General features: G+C 38.0%; 1 protein-coding gene across 2 annotated transcripts in view; it reads right to left on the bottom strand.

The window, feature by feature from the left end:
* LOC106052747 (uncharacterized) overlaps positions 1–19241 on the bottom strand; it is a 99742-nt gene that overhangs the window by 43331 nt on the left and 37170 nt on the right. For both annotated transcript variants that reach the window (XM_056003903.1, XM_056003902.1), the window contains exons 12-23: positions 18042–18204; positions 17360–17483; positions 15383–15680; positions 14437–14517; positions 14190–14281; positions 11277–11418; positions 9232–9340; positions 6243–6367; positions 5731–5907; positions 4996–5105; positions 1325–1436; positions 481–638 (exon numbers count right to left, since the gene is read on the bottom strand). In XM_056003903.1, coding sequence (XP_055859878.1) covers positions 481–638; positions 1325–1436; positions 4996–5105; positions 5731–5907; positions 6243–6367; positions 9232–9340; positions 11277–11418; positions 14190–14281; positions 14437–14517; positions 15383–15680; positions 17360–17483; positions 18042–18204 — 1691 coding nt within the window. The remainder of the gene's footprint in view (positions 1–480; positions 639–1324; positions 1437–4995; positions 5106–5730; positions 5908–6242; positions 6368–9231; positions 9341–11276; positions 11419–14189; positions 14282–14436; positions 14518–15382; positions 15681–17359; positions 17484–18041; positions 18205–19241) is intronic.

The raw sequence follows: 19241 nt of genomic DNA, 5'->3' as shown, positions 1-19241 counted from the left end.
TAGATCATCATTTAATCACATCTTTTGTTTTCATGGATCATGATCCTCTAAGCCAAGGCAATGGGTTCCCCCCCATCCCATGTGAGGCCTGAGGCCAAGCCCACGAGGGACATTTTGCATTTCATGGGGGGCCATCACTGCCAATATTTTGCCGGTTACAGATAAAGAAAAGATCTTAATAAGACTCCAATAAGATATTAGCTTTGCTTGAAACAGGTGTGAAAAATGTGTAGTTGTCGCAAGCTTAATATATAATATAGCCATGTAAAACACTGCAGGCTTTCTAAATCTTCAGAATCAAGGGCAATAGTTTATTAATATGATTAGAGCGTGTAAAAATTACATCATGGATGATGGCAATAGGCACAATATTGTTATGGTTGTCAATATTGTTATGGTTGTCGTTGCTGGCAAATATTACATCAAATGCCAAATTTGAATAATTTTTAAGTCTCCTTTCTACTACTAATCATAACTTACCTGACAGACAGGCAGACTATTATTGTTGATGATGGTACCAGTATCCCAACGGGTGGCACCATCAGCCATGTCACAGTTACATTTGGCCAAAGGACCTCCAGCACAGTTTCCGTTGACACCACAAGCACACTTATCTTGGTTGAAGCTACCAGCCCAGCCTGTGTTAACAGAACAAGGATAAATATATTTGATAAGCTGTACATGAAATTTAAAAGGTGGACACAGTGTTCTAATATAGGAATTTTATTGTTAGCTTCAAACCATAAACTCATCACTTTGTCTTTGACTCTAAGAACAGTTTAGGAGAAATTTCTGAGTGCTGATTAATACTTATTAATCTTATCTTATAATTATCTTATAAAGAACTTACATAAATAAATAATTTTGCCTATGACGGCTATGATGCTTTAGATTTTAAGTAGATATTAATCACATGTTGAATTAGATCTAGATGTTAATTCTAGTCTAATAATCAAGAAGAATTATTAGTTTATACTACATTTAGATCTAGATGAATGGCCATTTAATTCTTCATGCTACCTCCTGTACCTTGAAGTTGAAAGATGATTTTTGACACTGAGTCATGTGACTCGTGTTAATAATGTTAAACATACAACTAAAAATTAGTCTGTAAGAAATAAGATCAACAACATACTAATTACATAGATCTATAGTAATTAGTATAGATCTAGATTTAGACTTATCTAAGAATGAGATCTAGATCTAGATCTATTCGAGATCTATAGATCATATAGATTTTACTAGACTCTAGTATTATAAGTATAGTATAATAATATAAATCTAGAATCATAAAGAATCTAGATCTAAATTTACGTGTACTGACCTTTCTGGGGCGCACCATCGCAGGAGGTATAGTTGACATTACCACTGGCTGCTGCGTTTTTACATTCCAGAAGGAGATCTTGTCTGCATTTGCCTGATCTCTTGACCAGAGCCTAAGTGGTATTAAACAAACCAAGACAGTTGAGTACTGACTACTGTATATAAGAACATAATGAAAAGTTTACCGTTGTTGGTACGACACGTTTAATGAAAGGCCTTGACCTTTATAGATCTAGATCAATATTGATTGATAGGCCTATCGGTAACATTACTAACAAAGAGCCAGATAGATCTAATATAATTAAGTTTGAAAAAAAAAAGTTTTGTACCTAGATCTAGTTTTACATAGACTATAGATTCTAGATCTATTAATGGAGATGTTTCAGAATATCAAAGAAAAGTTAAAAAAAAAACGGACTTTTGATAATTAGATATAGATTCTATATATATATATATTATATATATATATATATATATATATATTTATCTAGTGAAATTAAAATATTTTTTAAAGCCTTTAAGCTTGGCGAAAAGTAGCCTGCTTTTGGTTGCTGTTGGTTTCGAATTTGATTAGTTGTGTATAAGCTATTGACTTAATTACGTAATTATCTTTGCTGTTAGCTTAGTCTGTCTGAAAGCTATAGCCCGATATCTTTCCCCTCGTAAGTAGCTGAAAGGGTAATTAACCGGCGGCTTATATGTTGTTCTTGAAGACAAGCACATGAACAAGTCGGTTCCCGGTCATTTCATCCCCGGTCACTTCATCTCCGGTCATTTCATCCCTGGTCACTTCATTCCCGGTCTTTGCATCCCCTGGTCACTTTATCCCCGGTCACTTCATCCCCCGGTCACTTCATCCCGGTCATTTCATCCCATGATAATTTCATCATCTGATCATTTTTATCTAACAAATTGTAATTTTAAAAATCATGAAATGAGAAATATTTAATGTATTAATTTTTTATTTAAATGACAAAAGTGTAACACGTTAGATTAGAATAAAATTAAAATTAAATGCCATTAAAAACTATAAAAATCAAACATGCATAAATATAGAGGTGATGTAAAAAAATGTCTTTTGTGTTCATCTACATCAATAAGATAGATAAGCTATCGATTGTAAGTACAGAAGACGATCCATATTGATGAACAATGTTTGTTATTCTCTTTGCCAGTGTTGCGTGAAATATCGAAATGAAGTCCTATAACACAATTTGTAACTTTAATGTTTAAATGGAATCAAAGCAAAACTTATACAGGCGACATGATATCCCGAGGATGGGTGAACTCCGCCTTTATTAGAAAAAAAATAAAATCTTATTTCAAGGCTAAAAATGACGCGCCCATTTTCAAGAAAGAGCGATTGGAAAATAAAATAAAGTGAGACGTGGTCGTACTTCCATCACAGCTTGGCCTTTGATGATAAGTTATCACTGGCACGGTCATATTCATTGTAATCGCACTTCTATCTCTCAAAATATTTCCACTACTTGCACACACCTTGGCCCTTGATGATAAGTTATCAGCGGCATGATCATAATTATTCTAATTGCACTTCTATCTCTCAAATGATTTTCTCTACTTCCACCAAACCTTGGCCTTTGATCAATACGTCTTGCGTAGGATAATATTATAATATTATATCCCCCACATCCAATAGAAGCGCTATAGCTAGGTACGCACCCAGATTTACAATTTAATATAAGATTTCTCATTAAGAATACAAAGTAGAAGAGGAAACACTATAAACGCATTAGTAACATGTCTTAAAATGTCAAAAAGCATTCTACATAATCATATATATTTATAAAATATTTAATTGGGGATGAAGTGACCGGGGATGAAGTGACCGAAGATGAAGTGACCGGGGATGAAGTGAACGGGGATGAAATGACCGAGGATGAAGTGACCGGGGATGACGTGACCGGGGATGACGTGACAGGGGATGAAGTGACCGGGGATGAAATGACCGGGGATGAAGTGACCGAAGATGAAGTGACCGGGGATGAAGTGAACGGGGATGAAATGACCGAGGATGAAGTGACCGGGGATGAAGTGACCGGGGATGAAGTGACCGGGGATGAAGTGACCGGGGATGAAGTGACCGGGGATGAAATGACCGGGGATGAAGTGACCGTCACCAATAAGTCGGGGTTCAGGCAGGGAAGACATGCACTGATCCATCAAGCGATGGTGTTTATGCAGAAAGAAGCAGACGGTTTTTGGAGAATTACCGTAGTATGCAAAAGCGAATCGACACTGAAAGTGTTTCTAGACCTTGAACAGTTTACGATTGGGTCTGGAGTCTAGGTTTGTTATTGACACTTATGAACCTTGGAGTGCGTTTTAACATTATACTAGGGCCGGACTTAATCATTGCGGGGCCCTATGCGAAACGGATTTTGCTGGGCCCAGCTTGGGTAGAGATACGCATAATAAGTGAAAATTAAGAAAATAAGAGTTTGCATTAGAAAATAAATTCGTCTTTGCATTTTATTCATTATTTACTACGTACAGAATTACTTTACGAGCCTTGCGTATGGCGAGGTCATACAGTATATCATACAAATCCTGTTTCCTACATAGATCACGCCCAATAGCAAGAATTACCAAATGTTTCAATCTATCTTCGAGATTGTTGACCTCATGTAATTCTTAATTAGTTTGAGGCGCGAGAAGCTTCTTTCACCAGATTCCACAATTACGGGTATTGCATAATGCCGTCTTTTTTTTTATCGCGCAGCGAAGGATTGGCGTTTTCCATATTGAATGACACCCCAAAATGATTTTTTGTCTATAAGACTGCTTTATTGATCCTTATGAAAATTTGTTGTGATTACAAGGACTCTTTTCTCATATACAGACAACACAACAGAAAAAATACACATAAATAGAACAGACACAACATATAGAGCTCATTCAGCGACTACACACAGGCATCTTGGTCTTTTTCATGTTTCCTGATCGAAGAGTGGCGTTGATAGAGTCTAACCGAGTAAGGTACGAACGAGTTTTTGTTCTGCTCTGTTCTTGTCTTGATTGACAGAATAGATTTTTATGAGTTATCAAAAGGCTTTAATAATTTCAGGAGATTTCTGTGGACTTTTCGTATATTTTGCAATTTCAGGAGATTTCCAGGAGCTCCTGATAAATCAGGAGGCCGCGAGAACTCTGTAATAGGTTATAGCATGGTTTAATTTCATCATTTACACCTAGAATTAGCTTGGGGCCTATGAAAGTGCGGGGCCCACTGCGGTCGCATAGGTTGCAGGGGCCTAAGGCCAACCCTGCATGAATAGATGGCTAAAGAACTCCCTGACAGAACTGTTCTGATGTGCTACGAAAAGAGCATGCCACGCAGAACGATTCCAACCAGTTTCTGTAATGTTATCACGGGACGTTGATATTATCTTATCTTATATAATACAGACGTAACTTCAAAAAAGAAGATGGTTACGTCCTACGCGTCATGCATTTAGTCATGCATATTAACCAATGACTTAAATTCTGCCAAGTCACTGGTTTTCCTGGCTAGCTCAGGCAACCCATTCCATGCTCTGATAGCACTATTACTATTTGCCTTTTTGATTTTACTACTCATTGCAATGTTTAAAAAGATCAACGTATAGTCCTAAAATGAGTAACTGATAACTAAATATTTAGGAGCCTTACACTGATTTGTGCTGGAGAGATGATGTCACCGTTCTCGTTAGTGTAGGTGATGTCATAACACATGCTTACTGGATTGGGATTTGTGGGATCAGTCTGAAGTGTCATATTGGCTACAATCATACAGAAGGCATGTTTTTTACAACCATTAACAAGCAGAATATATAAAAATGCTTTAAAAAAACAGCAAAGCTTATACCAGGGAAAGAACTGCACATTTACAACCATATATCTCAATACTGTAATGTTAATCTCATTTTATATATAAAATAATTAATTGCCACTAATTAATAGTTGATTTTTTGATTGATTCATGCTTTGTTATAGCAACGAATAATTGTGCGAAGTTTCTATTTGATTTAAGAATGGGAAGTGGGAGAAATAACGTGTACAAATTCTGTACCAGAAAGTCACATATGGGGTAGGCTATATATTGGATAAAATCTTTCAGAAATCACATGATGTACAAGTTTACAGCTAACAGTTTAGCAGCAATGACATAAAAAAAATACAGATTACTATTTTAAGAAGTAGATCCAAATTGGCTGCAACATTTAGGAAAAACCTTGTCTACCATCAACAAGTAGAACATATTGGGAATAATTATTCAGAGACCATTTTGGCTACTGTTAATATCAATACCTTTTAGCTAAAATCATTAACACTAAACGATTTAAAACTAAGATTAATTTTCATTAGGTTAAATTAGTAAGTCTAAACACAAAGATTGAGTCTTACGTGGAATTAATATGACAGTTGTGGAGTATAAACTGCATTTAACGGCCATTGGAGGCACCTCACCGGATCCGTCAGGGTCGATGGTCACAAGGTTCGTTGTAAGACGATAGGACTCTCCATAAGCTGTTCGGTTACTCAGAAGAAATTCTTGCAGAGCAGCGCAAGTTTGGAAGATTTCTAGGGACATAATAGATGGTTAGCTTTAGGGACACAATAGATGGTTAGCGTTAGGGACTTAAGAGATGGTTAGCTTTAGGGACATAATAGATGGTTAGCGTTAGGGACATAATAGATGGTTAGCGTTAGGGACATAATAGATGGTTAGCTTTAGGGACATAATAGATGGTTAGCGTTAGGGACATAAGAGATGGTTAGTGTTAAGTTACAAGTTGACAACGTGAGAAAAACAAATGAATCAGGATCGAAGCATTCCAGTTTTAACTATTAATAACGTTTTGGTTAAGATAAGCTACTACGCACTTATTTAACTTCTTAATAACAGTAATACTAACCGGAACACTTTAGTGGACCAACTGTGACTGTTAGTCCGCTGTTTGTGTTTTGACTGAAGAGATTGCTGAAGTCGATGCTATTGATAGGGACATTCTGCATGCTGTCAACAATACCATTATCCGAACTGAAAGAAGATAAACTCTGAGTTAATTGTGTCTGCTATAAAGTTATTGCTTGTAACTTTTATATTTGAAACATTTGTACACACACACACACACACATATATACACATTCTTTTGTTTGCATGTAACGAGCTCAGCCCAACTAGCTGCCAGAACTTTGTATATACACACACACACTTTGGTTTGCAAGTAACGGGCTCAACCCCACCTAGCTACCAGACCTTGTGTACACACACACTTAGGTTTGCAAGTAAAGAGTTCTGCACAGCTAGCTACCAGAGCTTTATGCTAGCTTATATCTGTTTGAAAAAAGAACTTTCATTCTTATCTATCTTATATAATAGAGACGTTACTTCAAGAAAGAAAATGATTACGTCCTACGCGTCATGCATTTAGTCATGCATCTTTACCAACGACTTAAATTCTGCCAAGTCATTGGTTTTCCTGGCTAGCTCAGGCAACCCATTCCATGCTCTAATAGCGCTTTTGAAGAAGGAGCATTTGTAAAAATTTGTCCTAGCATATGGAACGAGGAATGTGCCTTTATTTTTGTGTTAATCTGAGTATTTTATTAAATTTTGTTTTTGTATTTGAAGTACTCATAGATACGTCTTTCTGGTTGCTCTTAATGCAATCAAGGATTGTCTCCTTATAACCGAATTAGGCAGCCATCTTTACATAATTTAATTAGAGTAGTCTGTTGTTTTCCTGCGGCCTAACTCAGACCTCCTGCAGGACAGTGGTGGATGGCAGCGAGTTTATTTCAAACTCGAGGCCATGATGAGGACAGTTCTAAGCGTATCCCACATGACTGGTCAGTTCTCAATTCTGTCTGGTAACATATATTTACTTTTACATTTTTTTTGAATGCAAGGTCATAGTTATTACTATACAGCAAAATGTCATTTTTTTGTAAAAATGTTTTTTTTACATGTTTCGGATGTTCCTTCAGAGTTGAAGATAGTTTACTTCCTAGTCCAAACCTCCCGCAGGACGACGGAAATGGGAGTGGGCAGGATTTGAACCATCGATAAATCCGAACGACAGTCCAGCGCGCAAACCGCACGACCAGGCAGCCATTTTTTTTTATCTATTCACTAACTGTAGATAGTACTGTTACATTATATTACGTTTTTTTTTCTTTATTCCAAATGCTATAGACACGCCCCTCCTCTTGTAATATGCCTATTAAAAAAAAAAAAGAGATTGATCCTTTTCAAAACAATTATATCTATTATAAGACTTCAGTTAGGCCAGGAGAGGCGCGGTAGCTGAGCGGTAAAGCGCTTGGCTTCCGAACCAGGGGCCCCGAGTTCGAATCCTGGTCAAAACTGGGATTTTCAACTTCGGAATCCTTAGGTGCCTCTGAGTCCACCCAGCTCCAATAGGTACCTGATATTAGTTGGGGAAAAGTAAAGGCGGTTTGTCGTTGTGCTGGCTACATGACACCCTCGTTAACCGTAGGCCACAAAAACAGATGAACTTTACATCATCTGCCCTATAGACCACAAGGTCTGAAAGGGGAACTAGTTAGGCCAGGTTCACATCTAACTTTGCATTCACTTGCAACTATCCTTTGATCTGCTGTACCGTTGGGGCACTACACAAGATCTGTCAACATTCTTTCTCCATTCTTATCTCTCATTTGTCTTTGATATAATTTCATTTGGATGTTCTTTCTGAAAATATTGAAGCCTGCCTGGGTGGACCAATTCGGAAGCCGATTTTGAGTTTGTGTTTCCACACAAACTGTCTTTGTAATCTTGTTTTTTTTTTGTGTTTAATTAAGTTGAAAAAGGAAAACATTGTGTATGTTTTCAATTTTATTTTCATTGTCATTCTTTTTCGCTATTTTTCGTATAATTTTTTTCCCTTGGTTTCCGTATTTAATCGCCTTTTTTCTATTTTATTTTCTATTCTGCCATTCGAGTTCAGCTAACTAAAGGAAATTCTATATGCCTGAAAAACGTGTAACACTGACGTGTGGTAAAATGCCAAATGCTGTAAATGAATCGTATATTTCTTCGGAGTTGAAGATAATTTACATCCAGCCTAAGCCTCCCGCAAGACGGCGGGGGTAGGCAGCGTGCAGGGCATGAACCCAGGATCATCGACCGAACGACAGCCCAGTGCGCACACAGCACGACCAGGCAGCCCTCTGTTTTTTTCCAAGCTGCAAACTCACTCTAACATAATTTGAAATGTGCAGAGACTTAAAAGTCTGATAATCCATCAGATGATATCAAAATTAAATATCAATATCACACTACAGTGGATCCCTGGACACATTGGCATCATGGGAAATGAAAAGGCAGATAAGCTTTCAAAGGCAGGTTCATCTATGGAACAACCAGATAGACCTGTTAACTACCTCACCCTAAGGTCAATGTTAGTCAACAATCACAAAGAGGAGTGGCACAACCAATGGGCATCAGGAAACACAGGCAGAGCCATGTACAAAGAAATGACTACGCCTAACAAACTGGACAGTATTAACTTCCTCCCCTGCAAAGAACAATCTACAATCTTCCAACTAAGAACAGGACACACACCACTATTAAATTACCACCTGAACGAAATAAACTCCACACAACTCCCCATTTGCAGACACTGCACCCACCCCTTTGAAACCGTAAACCATATCCTCTTTGAATGCCCCTCCCTAATCCACCTTAGGCAGACCCTACTTCCACTACAGCCCAACATAACCAACACCCTGTACGGCAGTGCTGAGCAACTGAAGAAAACAGCACACTTTTTTTCCTTGGCACAGTCTGCAAAAGAGCTGACAGCTCAGCAGCAATAAAGCTGGCTAGAAGAAGAAGAAAATGTCTGACATAAATAATCTAAGAACAAGTAGATGTACCTGTCAACCAAACCATTGCAGTTGCATCGTGTGCCATTGGGAGCACATGTTTGTAAGTAGTCTGTCAAGGCCAAGGTCACGTTGCTGGGACCTTTGAAGTTGATTGGTCCTAGGATTGAAAGCGAACAATTGAACAGAGATTAACACACAAACATAAACACATGCCTAAACACATGCTTAAACACATGCCTAAACACATACATAAACACATACATAAACACATGCCTAAACACATACATAAACACATACCTAAACACATACATAAACACAACTCTTAGCTTCTTCTATTTCATACGTATTATATTTTTATTTGTTTTATTATGAGTTTTTTATGCAAATATACCAGGTGGCTGGGTCATATCGTAAGGCACGGTCACTGTTTAAAGTCAACCTTCAAAGTACAGTGGAGGGGGGAAGACAGGGTCATCCAAAGAAAAGCTGGCTGGACAACCTAAAAGAATGGACAGACCTCTCTTGATACCCTGCTAAGAACAGCTGCTGAACAGGTAAAGGGGAGAGATCTGGTTATGCAAGCAGCACCCTTACGATGAAAAGCTGACCGGACAACATGAAAGAATGGACCAGCTGCTGACCGGACAACGTGAAAGAATGGACCAGCTGCTGACCGGACAACGTGAAAGAATAGACCAGCTGCTGACTGGACAACGTGAAAGAATGGACCATCTGCTGACCGGACAACGTGAAAGAATGGACCATCTGCTGACCGGACAACGTGAAAGAATGGACCAGCTGCTGACCGGACAACGTGAAAGAATGGACCAGCTGCTGACCGGACAACGTGAAAGAATGGACCAGCTGCTGACTGGACAACGTGAAAGAATGGACCATCTGCTGACCGGACAACGTGAAAAAATGGACCAGCTGCTGACCGGACAACGTGAAAGAATGGACCAGCTGCTGACCGGACAACGTGAAAGAATGGACCAGCTGCTCCCTGGACAACGTGAAAGAATGGACCAGCTGCTCCCTGGACAACGTGAAAGAATGGACCAGCTGCTGACCGGACAACGTGAAAGAATGGACCAGCTGCTCCCTGGACAACGTGAAAGAATGGACCAGCTGCTCCCTGGACAACGTGAAAGAATGGACCAGCTGCTGACCGGACAACGTGAAAGAATGGACCAGCTGCTGACCGGACAATGGAGAGATTAGTTTACGTGAACCATCTTGTTAATGACGGTCGTTGACTTGTAGCACCTATCTGCTGGTAGACAACTAAACCACTGTTATTATTATTGTTATTATTGTTATTTGATAAAATCTAAAATAAAAAACCTCAAACCAATCTATCTTTAAAAAATACTTATTTTGATAACAAAATCTTTTACTTTCTTATCAAAATATAGCACAGTGCTGTTGACGGCCGTTGACCTGTAGCACCAAACTGCTGGTAGACAACTAAACCGCTGTAGGCGTATCTTAAGTAATAAAACTAGAAATAACTTGAGTCACTTCTTTCTAAACAATACTAAATCTAAATTTTATTATAATATAGAAGAAATCATGCTGATAATGGATGAAATGTAATAATACTTTTTAACAAAAATCTAAACCACTTTAATAACACAACCTTTCAGTCTCACGTTCTGGAGTCGTCTGTTATGACGACAATTCCACATATCTTGCATGATTCCCAAAACCAATAGCTAACATCTTCTTAACGTCACCAAAGAAATACACACACACTCCATAACACTACTACAATTCAGTCAAGATAAGATAAGATTAGAGACTAATGATGATATTTATGAACTGTATTTGTAGCCAAACACAGAACCCGTACAAGACTTAAATGCGACTTTCACGTCTATAATTATTATTAATCATATCGTGAGTTTAATTTGCACTGCCGAAATTTTCTTTCGCATTTTTAAAACGGACAAACAAAAACAATATGTAAATCATTGTTTACCAAAAACACCTATTTAAGTAATTGCAGATGATATATAGCTAGTTCCCAGCCATACCAGTAGGCCTAGTCCTATTACTATGAATGCTGCATAAAGGTCTAGAGAGTTGCCTACCTACGTTGGACCTGATTTTCACTCCTTGACAACCGACACTGATCTCCTGTGTACATGTAGTTGACCTTATTTTCAGGGATTCGATTTGATCTTTAGAAGCTTGAAGGTAAGTCAAAATCCAGTTGACGTCATAAATTGGTTTCTGTAGATCATTTGCATATTTTTAATTGATACAATTATTATTTTTTTAATAAACTCGTTTCATTAGTCACCCATAAGAGTTTCAAATAACAGCATATGCCATAGGGCATACTAATATGTCCAAGTCAGCGTAGTGAATGATTTATCCGTAAATCTGATGGCGCTGTCACGTTCATTCAGATCTACATAGATACAGGGCCCTAGTAGGGTGCTTGACCTGGGTCATAAAAGTTGAGCGGAGTTTTTCTGTACTGGGATGTTATATATATATATGTAGTGTAATCAATGCTACACGAGTGTCATATGCATTTTTATATTTAAAAAAAAAAAACGAAACTTCTTGACTGTTTTGAAATGCTTTCATATCTAACAATTTCTCTACGATATGACTTCAACGCAAACAATTTCTCTACGATATGACTTCAACGCAAACAATTTCTCTACGATATGATTTCAACACTAACTATTTCTCTACGATATGACTTCAACGCAAACAATATCTCTACGATATGACTTCAACGCAAACAATATCTCTACGATATGACTTCAACTCTAACAATATCTCTACGATATGATTTCAACGCAAACAATATCTCTACGATATGACTTCAACGCAAACAATATCTCTACTATATGACTTCAACTCTAACAATTTCTTTACGATATGACTTCAACGCTAAGTATTTCTCTACGATATGACTTCAACGCTAAGTATTTCTCTACGATATGACTTCAACGCTAAGTATTTCTCTACGATATGACTTCAACGCTAAGTATTTCTCTACTAAATGACTTCAACGCTAAGTATTTCTCTACGATATGACTTCAACGCTAAGTATTTCTCTACGATATGACTTCAATACTAACAATATCTTTATGATATGAGTCTAAGGCTGACAATTTCTCTACGATATGACTTCAACGCTAACAATATCTTTATGATATGAGTCTAAGGCTGACAATTTCTCTACGATATGACTTCAACGCTAACAATATCTTTATGATATGAGTCTAAGGCTGACAATTTCTCTACGATATGACTTCAACCCTTCAACGCTGACAATTTCTCTACAATATGACTTCAACCCTTCAACGCTAACAATGACTTTCCGATATGACTTCAACCCTGACAATTTCTCTACGATATGACTTCAACGCTAACAATGACTTTCACTAAAAGTTTGAACTAGTGAGTTCGTCCTGTGAACTAAATGACTTTCACTAAAGCAGTTTGAACTGTGACTTTCACTAAAACAGTTTGAACTAGTGAAGTCCTGCCAACTAAATGACTCACTAAAACAGTTTGAACTAGTGAAGTCGTCCTGTCAACTAAATGACTCACTAAAACAGTTTGAACTAGTGAAGTCGTCCTGTCAACTAAATGACTCACTAAAACAGTTTGAACTAGTGAAGTCGTCCTGTCAACTAAATGACTCACTAAAACAGTTTGAACTAGTGAAGTCGTCCTGTCAACTAAATGACTCACTGAAACAGTTTGAACTAGTGAGGTCGTCCTGTGAACTAAATGACTTTCCTTGGATACAATACTGATGTTAATATAATCAAAAGAAATTTAGAGATTGACCCTCCCAGTCTCATGTTTGTATCCCTGCTGTAAATATTGTTGCAGATGTACAGTGAAAGGTAGAGGTTAAGTGTTCTCTGGAAAGTACATGCATAAACAATGACAGGATGTGACGTGTCGTCACGTGATGTTCCAGAAGGTACTAGCAGTGTTGCTGAAACGTTGGAGAAGCGATTAGGGACTCTATATCAACCAGAGAGTTAATGTAAAAAAAAGTCAGTCGTCGGTAGAGTCGTCGTTACTGTTGTCTACTCTGCGAGACAGTAGAAGAGAGATGTGTACGATTCGATGCACGTTAACAAGGTTAGAGTTAACTGGAGTGGACTACAGTCGTTAAAGTTTATACAGCGAATTACAGTGGACTACATTGGTTGAAGTCTATACATCGAACTACAGTGGTTAAAGTTTATACAGCAAACTACAGTGGACTTGAACCGTTACAGTCGATGTAAGACGTGTACGGCTCGAAACAGTCGAGTAGAGCGGAGTACGCTCGATGCAAGTTGAGAGATGAATTGCAATGAAGTACAGTGAACAATCAGATATTGTACAGTCTTCTACGTAACATGTTACAGTGATGAATTGCTAGAGTTTATAGTCAATAAAGTTGTAGGAAGATGAAAGTTTAGTCGTCAAGTTCTTTACAGTGTTTTTATTTGTGTGCCTACTAGTACATTTAGCCAGAAGATTCAGAAATACGTAACAACATAAATGCTAACAAAGTGTAGCGTTGTAGAGTAGAAGTGATTTTTGTTTGCGTCAGAAAATATTACAAAATTAATTTCAATCATTATTTCATTAGCGCATGGACATATAACGTAATTACAAGCTTGCCATTGGATGCTCTTATGGAATCTGCTACAAGAGACGTTTCTAAATGTGGACATTAAGTACAGAAAGAAGAGATACATTTTGGTGAGTAATGCGCTTGAACTTGGCTTGGCTACCTAGAAGGGGGCTCGAGGTATGACACCCGACTCGGGCAGAGTTGTGTTTACTGAGCGCCTAAAGGCAGCACGGAATACCAACTCCTAGATACCCCCTCCCCCCACCCCCCAACTGGTCCACAAATGAGATTGGACCAAAAGCGCTCTGAGCATGCTATAAGCATGAAAGTAGAGCTATATAAAAGCTATAATAATAATATAAAGTAATGTATTGGAATATAGAACGTCAGAGCTACTTACTGGTTTTTCATTGTTGTGATGTATAATGGTGATTCCCTGGGGAGGATTAGAGACAAACTTACACTCTGCTAGCAATGGATCCAGTTTTCCAGCTGTGAACAGAGCGTGACATAAATTAACATCTTCTTGACATAAATTAACATCTTCGTTGAATGTATATCATTGTGAAAGCATGAAGTTTGTGAGTTTTGGTTGCTGATTTTGTGTTTCAAAAATTCTATAACATTTTATAAAAAGTTGTAGTTACTTGGACCATCTGGATCAATGTAATATGTGTAACTTTCTCTAGCGCCATCAATTCTGGCCTTGTCACAATTTGGTGGAATTCCTGCAATAGTATGAATGTTAGATTAGTTATTTAAATATACTCATTAAGTCATTTGTATATTTTTATTTTGAATTACAACACAATCGTATTGAGAGTGGAAATGAAAATGCAATAACTTTATTTAAGAATCAGGGGAGAGCAACCTGTTTACTGACGATTAAATTTAAAACACAACTATGATTCAGAGGCTACATAAGTACAGATCAGGATTAGCGAAATGTTCCGTTGTGGTGTGTTTCTTGTTATGACATGATTAGAATTTAGTATTTGTTTCGGGAATAAGGGGAAAGTTTTACTTAGCAACAAGTGACGTGACAGATCTTTAAAAAAGAAGAACGTTCTAGGATTAGATAGAGACAAGACGCTTTTCCTATCACAGCAAGAATAAGAAGTAGTTTACGGACATAGTCGACATCGGACGATTCCCTTCTTGACCATTAAACATATATTGGTAGACCAACATCAGCGTCGACTACATATCTTGATTGTTTTGGCCTTTCGCCGGTGCTCCTCATTTAGTTGAAGGTTACCTCCTGTTTATTTCGTTCTTTGCATTCGACACCGCAGAAGAGCCATAACATTCTACACAATATAAAGCTGCATACTTTATAAAGAGTCCCGAACAAGTTCCTGGGCCCTCTGCATGTATATCTTTTTCAGAAATCAGAACTGCCTAATCTAGAAATCAATGTTCAATTTATTTGAGATATTGGACTGGTTGCATAAACTCTCCAACTTCATAAGAACAAAAAAGAAGAAGAGGCTATAGAAACAGAAGAGAAATGATATTTGACTTATTGATAGAGAGAACTAGATCTAGACATCGAGATAAAGGTCAAAGGTCACGCCTCACAGTGTTACTTACCGAATTGAATGCCGGCACACTGCAGGTTTGACAATCTATACGTTCCACTTTTGGTCTGTCCAATCTCAGCGGCGACTTCGACAATGGGCAGGTCAGTCTTGTTGAAGATGATTCCGAAGTCTTTTCTCTCGACATCATCGCCGATGTCACAGTTGCACTTGACAGTTGGGGCGCTGCAGGACGCGGTGGCGCCACAGCCACAACTGTTCTGCACCCCTGCGGCACCTGGGAAGTAATCGAGCCTCCTTTTGGCGCTGCCCACTGACACATAGCCGCCACCGGCCATCAGTTTTGAATTCTGCAGCATTCAGAGTAGTGAAAATATATTAGCATTCGTCATTGTGTTTTTTTTCTAAAGTTATGTGAAAAGAATTTTAATAGGTATGAGAAGATAACGATTAAACGTTTATGAGATAACATGATAACTATAAAACGATTATAAGATGGATATAAGGCGATGATATCATGATTATTAGATGTTTAGATGAATCATGATCATCATCATCAAACTCAATTAGAGTGAGGGCTTGAGAGGCTCAAATCCACTATTGCAAAAGCCCTGGACAGAAACCCTGCTGTCTTGCGTAGTGCATAAATGTCGCCATACAGGTCGAGAATTTTGGGTTTCCCAGACCTGTCGAGACGGAGATCAGCAAGTCTGGGGCAGTCAAACAAAATATGAAGCACGGTTTTTCTCTTCTTCCCCGCAGCGGGGGCACCGTGAAGCCGCGAGAAATATGAGCCAACAGGACAGTGGCCTGTCCTGCACTGTGCTATAAAAGCTTGCTCAGGCCTGGACAGCCTCCACCACGGGGAAGTGCGGTCAGAGCGCCTCATGCGCTCCCAGTCTCCACGGGCTTTTTTGGGACTTGTCCCAGCACTCGAACCACTTTTCCATTTCTGTTTTTTGTATTATAGCCAGGGCTTGATGAAAGCTTACAGCCTAATGTTACGTGAAGCCATGATGACAGTGTTGATATTGGGGGGCCATGGTCCGGGGCTTTGCAAAGCCTGTAGTACAGATTTTGAGTCAGTGACCACAACAATCTGTGTTGCCCTCAAATGTCCCTAGCCGAGTTGAGAGTCAATGACTTTTAATAGATAAGTATAAAATGATTATAAAATGGCTTTATCTTCTTATCTTATCTTATATAATACAGACGTTACTTTAAAAAAGAAGATGATTACGTCCTACGCTTTAAGAGCAAGATATCTCATATAGGCCTATAGGATAATTATAAGATTGTTATAATATAGTTAGGCTACTATATTTCTAAGGCGAATTTAAGAAGATTAAAAGTTGGATCGAAAATTAATATACATAAGATAATTAAAATATAACAATGGATATATACATAATATATTATATAGATCTAACTCTAACTGACGATACCAACGTTGATTCCTCCAGAATGTGACCTGAATGTGGTAAATAGTTACGGAGAGAAAGAGTTAATATTATAGCATATAAGTATCCAATGACTGCAGGAGATATTTTTTCTATGTGTGCGAAACTTCGTATAGCATTATCACTTTAAAATTTCCTTTCATATTTCATAAGGGAGTGTCTTATAATACGGTGATTTGGGAACCTTACAGAATTAAAATGACTACTAGACACAAACAAAATATCTCATACATATGTCTAATGTATACAAGTGTTTGGTTTTCAGTAAGACCCTATTTGGTTTGTAGTAAGACCGAATTGGGTTTGTAGCAAGACCGAATTTGGTTTGTAGTAAGACCGAGTTGGGTTTGTAGCAAGACCGACTTTGGTTTGTAGTAAGACCGAATTTGGTTTGTAGTAAGACCGTATTTGGTTTGTAGTAAGACCGAATTTGGTTTGTAGAAAGACCGTATTTGGTTTGTAGTAAGACCTTATTTGGTTTGTAGTAAGACCGAATTTGGTTTGTAGTAAGACCGAATTTGGTTTGTAGTAAGACCGAATTTGGTTTGTAGTAAGACCAGTCTGCTCACCTTACAAGTGAACTCCACATACTGAGAGCAATATTTGGATCCTGTGATGATAGCGTTTATCCTGGGTAGGTCTAGTGGGTAGCGGATACTTGCTGTAGTTGTAATAGTTGGCGTGATGACAGGGCTGCAGACGGGATAATGATGCAACAGTAAAATAAAGCAGTTGCTAATTTAGTTATTTTATTAGCATCAAGGAGATAAAAGGAACTTATAATTGACAGTTTTGTAAATAATGTCACACATACACCATGCCTAAAAATCCTGTCTTTAACTCATATCTCAAGATTCTGTCTCAAACGTATGTCTCGAAATCCTATCTTAAACTCATGCCTCAAAATCCTGTCTCAAAATTCTGACACAAATTCCTGTCTTAAATACATGCCTCAAAATCCTGTCTCAAATCTATGTCTCAAAATCCTTTCTCAAACTCATGCCTCAAAACTCAAACTCGTGCCTCAAAACTATGTCTCAAACTCATGCCTCAAAATCCTGTCTCTTTTCGTTCAATCGTCGAAATTTAAGAATCTTTGACTATTAGATTAATGAGATTAACTATCCACTATCGGAGACATGGGTTCAAATCTTTTGCTACTTAATCTTATTCAAGACATACTAGCTAACTTCTCCTGTCACGAATCATTCAAAATAAGAAGAAATGTTTAACAAAAGGGACACAACTCACTTTTTAACTGGTACAATGGTAATTCCAGCATGGTAGTAAGTCTCAACATCACACTTGACCAAAGATGGCGCTAGTGGTCCGTTCACGTCTGGTTTAATGTAGATAATGGCATTCTTCTTCAGGCTGTAGTAGAACTTAGCATCGTGGCAGTCTTTGGGAAGGCCTTTAAACACACACACAATATATATTTATAGAGAATCAATTGTTATAGAAATTAATATATCTTCATAATCTTAATAATCTCTTCCAGATAGCCTCATAGTGTGCTATTTATAAATAATTGTTAATTAAGATCACTGAAATTTTTTAAAATTTGGTTTCTCACCCAAAAATTACGTTTTAGTGTTAGGCGTAATCTAAGCATTTAGTTTTATTAGAGGCTTACAATCTATTAAGTCATTGCTTTTTTTTTCTGTCTGATTCAGGCAACCTGTTCAACTTTTAAAGGGACCTAGGAGAGGAATAGGGCTTACATGAGTTCTTCCCAGCATATGGGAGAAACATTGTGAATGTGTGCTGAGTATTTTATTTGACTATTTTTTGTATTTGTAATTTACAGTTTAGAGAGTATTGTTTGGTTGTTACTACCTGGCAACCTGTGGAATTATTTTTTCGTAATCACGTAACAAGTATGTAATGGTAACGTATCTTTCACTCTGTCTATTATGGTTTGCTTGTTTGCTGTTTTAACTGTTTTATAGCATTGTTTTAAATATTAACTTTGTAGGCCTACGTTTGTGTTGAGAAATATTTTGAGGATTGTTTGTAAAAATGTTTTATGTAAAATGTTTTACATGTTTCGGATGTTCCTTCAGAGTTGAAGATAGTTTACTTCCTAGTCCAAACCTCCCGCAGGACGACGGGGAATGGTAGCGGGCAGGGTTTGAACCCTCGACCGTCGATAAATCCGAACGACAGTCCAGCGCGCAAACCGCACGACCAGGCAGCCATTGGTGATGGATTCAGTGAATATTTATGTGGTGGGTTTGGTACAGAACAAACTAAATGACATGACGAAGGGAAGGCAACTCGCAGGCCGATTTCAATTTCTTTATTACACACTAAAGACCTGCAGCCATCCATAAACACATGGTTTAGAACCAGGCACAAACAGGGAGTGGAGACGACCTAGGTCCAGTAACATACGGACACTACAGCGACAAGAGATGCCCGTCGAATGGACAGTGCCAACGTTGTTGT

This window comes from Biomphalaria glabrata, chromosome 11, assembly GCF_947242115.1.
Source record: "Biomphalaria glabrata chromosome 11, xgBioGlab47.1, whole genome shotgun sequence".
NCBI lineage: Eukaryota > Metazoa > Mollusca > Gastropoda > Planorbidae > Biomphalaria > Biomphalaria glabrata.
This window is presented reverse-complemented; position numbering and strand designations above follow the sequence as displayed.